Source organism: Meriones unguiculatus, chromosome 16 (genome assembly GCF_030254825.1).
Source record: "Meriones unguiculatus strain TT.TT164.6M chromosome 16, Bangor_MerUng_6.1, whole genome shotgun sequence".
Lineage (NCBI taxonomy): Eukaryota > Metazoa > Chordata > Mammalia > Rodentia > Muridae > Meriones > Meriones unguiculatus.
Window position 1 is genome coordinate 25,368,198 of NC_083363.1, and position 6,982 is coordinate 25,375,179.

The window sequence follows — 6,982 nt, forward strand, 5'->3', positions numbered from 1 at the left end:
GGACATCTTGGGAAGAAGTCAGCTGAGTGTGTCTGCCCCCAGGTCTATATCACTGTGCTGGATGAGAACGATAACAGCCCACGCTTTGACTTCACCTCTGACTCAGCCATCAGTGTGCCTGAGGACTGCCCCGTGGGCCAGCGAGTAGCCACTGTCAAGGCCCGGGACCCTGATGCTGGCAGCAATGGACAGGTAGGCATCAACCCAGAGTCCACCCAGGCTGTAGGGTGTTTCTCATTCTTTGGAGGCCATCTGAGCCACTTCTGTCACCAAGCAGGAAGGGAAATTTATGTGGTGAGATTCAGGCCCATTCTCTAGGCTCTAAGGCTGTTCTGCTAACATCCCCAGGACTGAGTACCTGCCAAGCACACACAGCCTTGGTGGACCTGATCCCTCTCCTTGGCATTGTCTCTTTCTTTCAGAACCTCAGCAGAAGAGAGGCACAGTGGGCATGGAGGCAAGGCAGCCCCCTGAACCTGAGCAGTCACCTCTCTTCCCTCTCCTCTCTTCCTCCATAGGTGGTCTTCTCCCTGGCCTCTGGTAACATTGCTGGGGCCTTTGAGATTGTCACCAGCAATGACTCCATTGGTGAAGTGTTTGTGGCTAAGCCCCTGGACAGGGAAGAACTGGACCACTATATCCTCAAGGTGAGCACTGGCTCTGCCTAGACTGCCTAGAGCCAAACACTCGGGAAGGAGCCCACATCACAGAATACCCTGGCAGTCACCAGGGTATTTCCTTGCTGTCACCAAGTGACACAGGGCAGAAAGCCCTTGCAAGGCTAAGCACAGTGAGGCTGATGGAGAGAGGGTGACCTGGTCCAGGCTTCTGTTCCCAGCAAAAGGAGCTGAGGTGCCTATCCCTGTTACAAGAGTCAGAGAGCCAGGCCTGGTAATATACAATACATGCCTGCGATCCCCACACTCAGGAAGTAGTGGCGACCAGGGGATCAGGACTTCAAAGTCATTCTCAACTATATCATAAATTTGAGAGTACCCTGAGCTACATGAGACCTTTCTCAAAACATAAACAAAACAAAACAAAAACCAGCCAGGACAGTGCCTAGGGACGCTGGTAGGATTCTGACCGTATCAGGAACAGAACAGGACCTTGGGCAAATAATTTCTTCTGTCTGGGCCTCAGTTTTCCCACATATGCAATGGGCAAAAGAACCCTACCTGGCCTGCTTCTGTTGCAGAATGAAGAACCACACTAACAATGGTGGCTGCTGACAGTGGTTGCTGGGCCTGGCCTATCCACCATAAGCTTTCAAGTAGCCCACACTACTCTTCTGTAGAGGCAAAGAGCCTAGAGGCCACCAAGGGAACACTGAGGTCCCCCAGGGACTGCATCAGCATGTGGTCAGGATTCCAGAGGGTTGCAAAAGAATATTCCAGACCACCTCCCTGCTTACTGGAGAACCAAAGGTTTGACCCAAAGTCAGGGTAAAGGGCTAACATAGCCCAAAACATAGGCAGGTAAGGAATATGATGACTTTGCACACTGAAGTCAGATGTCAAATGGATGTGACAAGACTTAGGCAAGGGTTTTCTGTAGCACAGGCAGAAGGAAGGAGCTTGGTGGTGGGCACAGCACCGAGATGAATTGGCAAGTCTCGTGGCTCTCCCAGGTCCTCCCTATCAAGGGGATGAGATTTGGGCTCCACAGTCCTGATCCCATAATTCAATCCTGACTTCAAACCTCCTCTTCTTTCCCCCTCACAGGTTGTGGCTTCTGACCGTGGCAGCCCTGCACGGAAGAAAGACCACATCCTACAGGTGACCATTCTGGATGTCAATGACAACCCTCCAGTGATTGAGAGCCCCTTTGGATACAACGTCAGCGTGAACGAGGTAAAGGTGCTCAAGGTGCTCAGCAGCTACCACCCAGGATGGTCCGTGGGCAAAAGCTGGCCATAAGACAGCCTTAAACGTCTGCTTGGTCCACTGGTCCCCCAGACCTCAGAATAGAAATTCTGCATAGAGACAGCCCTAGTACCCAGCCTGGTGTATATTTGTGTAGTTAAAAGCAAAGACTCCAGAACAGCTTCTGTTTAAAGCAAACATATTTGTTACCTGGCACTAAGGATGGATGACTAGGAAAACCTTTTCTGAGCCTTGCCAGGTATAATGCCAGGGGCTGCTCATGAAGGAAATATTATAGAATAGAACCCTACTCTGAGGGCAGATGCCTGCTATAGCCTCTGATTGGCTGTGTGAGTGTGTACGTATCCTTTCCTGCACCTGAAATTTTTCATACATGAGTGTGAGCATTCAGTCTGAGCTCACTGGTTTGGACCATAATCAAGGAACTCACACAGGACCTGTTGTGTAGGAGGTACCTGAAGCCTGTTGTCTACCAACATCCTTGTCACCCTCATCTTCACTTCAGGGGACACAACGCAGAGCTTCCAGGAGGCCTAAGCAAAGCCTAGGGGCACCCGGAGCAGAGCTAGGATTTTCCTTGAAGGCCTTGAGTCCAAAATAACTACTTCCTGCTCTCCTGTCAGAATGTGGGTGGAGGCACCTCTGTGGTCCAGGTGAGAGCCACTGACCGTGACATCGGGATCAACAGCGTACTGTCTTATTACATCACTGAGGGCAATGAGGACATGACTTTCCGCATGGACCGCATCAGTGGAGAGATTGCCACCCGGCCTGCCCCACCTGACCGCGAGCGCCAGAAGTTCTATCACCTGGTGGTCACCGTGGAGGATGAGGGCACCCCCACGCTGTCGGTGAGCAATGGAGATGGGTGGGACAGCACAGCTTGCTTGGGGGGCCGGGTGGAAAGACAGCAATGGGGCTGAAGCCCCTTGTAGCCCTCAAACCATTGATACCTCCTAGGTTTATGTGCTTTAAGCTCACAGTGCAGGAGTCTCACAGGGCAGGTGTGGGCCAAGCAAGGGACTGGTCCTCTCTAGTCTGCACTGTACTGGGTCTTTGTCCCTAAATGATGCTGTCAGATGAGCCTGACACCAGATCTTGACCAGGGAGTAAAATGGGACTTGTGAGCAAACTGTGCATTGCAGAGCCCACTTGACTGTAAGGCAATGCAGCCCTCTGGCCTGCCCCCTGCACCATATTGGCATGGCACTGTCACGACATTGGGGGTGGGAAGGGCTGAGACCGCAGTCCCATCTGATGCTTGGGTGAAGAGTACCACAGCCCATGATTAAGCGATGCCCATGGTTTTGCAGAGCTGGGAAGGAGATGTGGCCTGCAGACTTGGTGAAGACTGTGCAAGTGCTGGAGGACTGGTCTGTGACTTGGGACCTTGAATGGCGGCCAATCAGAGCCTGCCAGAATCTCACTTTTGTTACCTATAAAAGGCAGAGAGCTGGTGTTTGGGGAATTGAATTAGTTCAGGCTGGCATAAGGGCTTGGTAAACAGGGAAGATCGGGGGTGGGGAGAATTGTGTCTGCCGCGCACCACCACAGTTCCATAGTGAGGCAGATCAAATCCAGGGATGGTGTGAAGTGAAGCCTTGATCTGCAAGCAGGTGGTGATGGAGCTCAGCCAGCCAGTTCTGGTCTTCCGCTGGGGTTCCTGTCCTGTGCATTCTGCTGTGTGTCACTTGATCAGGCTGTACTTCTGGCAGTGGGCTAGCATCCATCAGCAGTGACAAGGACATCTCCTCCAACTAGCAAGCCTATGCGTGCTCACAAGGCACAAGAAGGGAGAGGTTTGAGCTGACACAGAGCCCCTTCTGTGTCTTTCTCTTGGCCAAAGCAAGTCATAAGCCAATCTGGGTACAGTGTGGCCTCAATGAAGGTAAAGATTGGATACATTTTTGGTTAGTTGCTCTTTGCCCGCAAGAGATGTCTTTTAGGTACCAGCTATGTCAATGCCCCTGCAGGAAGGGCACAGCAGGTCCAGGCTGGCATTCATTTGGAGTAACACTAATGGGGGCAGGAATTGGGCCAATGGTCCTGGGAACATTCATCACATTCTGAAGTGAGAAACAAGACTCACTCTGCTCTGCCCTCCTAACCAGCATCCTCATGCCCAGGGCAGTTCAGTATCTTTGCTAGCTCAAGCCACTCTTGCTAGTGGACTAAATAGGACATGAGTGACTAATTGGGAATGAGGGTTACTGTTTTCTGTGATGACATAGAAGGACTGAGTTTTAATCATCTTCAGTGATGTGTTTGTCCACAAGTAACAGATCTTCAGCTACAGAGTCGTAAATCAGTCTCATGGTCTTGATAACTACAAAGATTGATTTTTGTGCTCAGTAACATTTGGTTTTTCTTGGACTTCCTGGTTGCAAAAAAGCTGACAGTAAGTAAGAAACATGGGAGGCAGAAAAAAAAATAGGAAAATCCATTCTTTGGTGTGCCCTTGTTTCTTGGCATAGAAGAAAGAACTCTATTATTTGGTTTTCTTTTTTAGATGTTTCCTTGTAGTCTAGGCTGGTCCAAACTCACAATATAGCTGAGAATGAGCTTAAATTCCTGCTCTTTCTGCCTCCACTTCCCAAAAGCTGAGATTTTAACTAGGTATCACCATGCCTGGCTTACACAGTGCTGGGGGGATTGAACCCAGGATTTGTGAGTACAGAGATGCTATGGGGGAACGCCACCAACTGAGCCTTATCCCCAGAGTCACCTCAGTGAAGAACTGCATTGACCTCAGGGACAAGCACAGAGCTCTTCACCTCCGCCTGGAGATGGCACACTGGGCCCATCTCTGCTGGTCGGTCCTATGGAATATCCAAGCACATTCATGTTATGGTCTGAACATCAGCCCAGTCAGAGGCAAGAGGTGGGTCTCAGAGCTGTCACCAGTTCTGGACAGTGTTCAGTCTCAGGTAAGACCTCCAACTGCACATCCTTCTTCGATGTTTTATCTGGGAGTGCCAGCCTCTCATTTAGTTAGCAGCAGCAAGGCCATATAAGAGGCCAGGATGCCACAGACAGTCCCAAGCCTGCAGGGAAAGGACAAGGACAGAGTTGTCACTCTGGGCAATGACGTGACCCAGTGCTGGGAGCTCAGAGCCAGGGACCCCAGAAGGCTTTCTAGGCTGTATCATGATTTTCAAAACATTATTTATTATTTATTCTGTGGGGAGATGGTGAGTGAGTATGGGCACACATGAACACCTGCCACAGCGTTCTTGTGAAAATCACAGGACAGTTTACCAAAATCGCTTCTCTCCTTCCACCGTGTAGGTTCTGGGGTTTGAACTCAGATCATCAGGTTTGTCTACAAGTGTCTTTATCCACTAAGTCATGCTGCCAGCCCCCAGGTGTTATTTGTGCACAGGGCTTAGGAATCAGCTTCAAGAAGGTTCCCGGTATCCCAGAGGAACCCCTGTGTCCACACCCCTCCCCTTCTTTCTTCTCTGGGTAACACCCCCTTGCCTCCCAAAGCCGGACATTCCTATCCACAGCTATTAGCCTGTGTCACCCAGGCCAGGGACAGCTGGGCTGCAAGAGCCATCCGGGCCAGCCTCAGGCCTGCCACACAATGGCCTGCCACCTGGCCAGAGGAAATCATTGTATTGCTTGGGACCTCTGTTAGCTCCAAACCACAGACAGGAAGGACCATGGCAAGGCCCAAGTGGCCATCAAGGGGCCCCTGCAGGAGGAAGGGCTGGGTCCAGGGAGGAAGGACGGAAGGCAATAAGGAGGTCAGGGGCTGAGCCCTGGCCCTGAGGGACCTTGGCAGGAGATTTAGGAGAGACGGTGGCCTCTTTGACATTTGAATGACAGCCAGAAGCAGGAAATACAGTCCCAGACTGGTACCTCCACAGGCACCAGGCATACATGTGGTATTCATATATACATGCAGGGAAAAAAAACCCATGCACATAAAATGTTTAAATATATGCTAAAAATTTACAATAGTGGGGCTGGAAAGATAGCTCAGTAATTAAGAGCTATCTGTTAATAACCCTGACTTCTCAGGTTACTGGAGAGAAAATCTGTACCTACTCTGTCCACAGACCCTGGTAGTGGCTCCAAGGTGGGCTGTGGCTGGGAACACTGCCCTAGCAGTTCATCACATTCTTTAAAGCAAAGCTCTGCTGCCAGGACCCTGGCTTCCCCAGCTCTGGCCCCGGCCCCCAGCCTGGCCATTTTCCTGTGTTCACATCAGGCAGGCAGAGCTGCCCCGGGCCAGTAGGAGTAATCCAGTCCCTGGCCTTTCACACTGATTTATTTAATCAAATGTGCTGGAAGAGAGAAACAGGGTGGGCAGCCATTAAAGCACCACCTGCAACTTCCCTTGCTTGTTGAGAAACTCCCCAGATGCTGGACACACAGCTGGCTGAGGTCCTGGGACTCAGTTGAAGATCTCTGTTCCCTTCCCTTTCTCCCCTGATGCAAACAGGTAGAGTTCATGGACCACTGTGTCTACCAGAAGTCATTTGTCCTTGTGGTTACCAGGCAGGAAAGGGGTGACAAGAAGTAGTAGAGAAGGAGCCTACACATTAGCACAGGTTTTCTGGGCCATGAGAAGAAAAGAGAAGATAGAGTATAAATAAGAATATATTCCTGGTATGGAGTGAACTTGTAGGCTCAAGTTCTTCTCTCGGGGGACCCAGTACAGACATGGTGAGTGTCATAGCAGGTCCTGGACCAGAAGACTGTTCGGTTCAATGAAAGGAAAGGGAATAGGCCTGAGAGGCCAGACGGCCAACACTAATCCCCAGCCACAAAACAAGAGCCCTTGAGAGCCACCATTTACTTTTGCATTAAATCGGGATGGTAAAAACTCTTGGCTGCAGCTGGAGGTGACTCAGTAAATGTGGTGCTTGCCACACGAGCATAAAGACCTGAGTTAAGATCCCCAGCATCCACAAGAAAAATCCAGGCAACTGCAGGCAGTCTATAACCCCAGCAGTTAGGTTTGGGGTGGGCAGAGATGGGCAGAGCCACACAGCTTACTGCTCAGTCATCCCAGAGTGTTGGTGAGCTCCAGATTCACTGAAGTCTGTCAAAAACAAAATGGAGGCACGAGAGAGGTGGCTCAGCAG

The 6,982-nt window shown here is 50.8% G+C and overlaps 1 protein-coding gene across 2 annotated transcripts in view; it reads left to right on the plus strand.

Moving 5' to 3' along the window:
• The window catches only part of Cdh23 (cadherin related 23), a 372,523-nt gene that overhangs the window by 297,783 nt on the left and 67,758 nt on the right, over positions 1-6,982 (plus strand). The window contains exons 34-37 of one of the 2 annotated variants that reach the window (XM_060369488.1): positions 43-192; positions 519-647; positions 1,725-1,853; positions 2,510-2,737. In XM_060369488.1, the coding sequence (XP_060225471.1) occupies positions 43-192; positions 519-647; positions 1,725-1,853; positions 2,510-2,737 (636 nt within the window). Of the gene's footprint in view, positions 1-42; positions 193-518; positions 648-1,724; positions 1,854-2,509; positions 2,738-6,982 lie in introns of those variants that run through there. The other variant, XM_060369487.1, reaches the window with a different exon arrangement.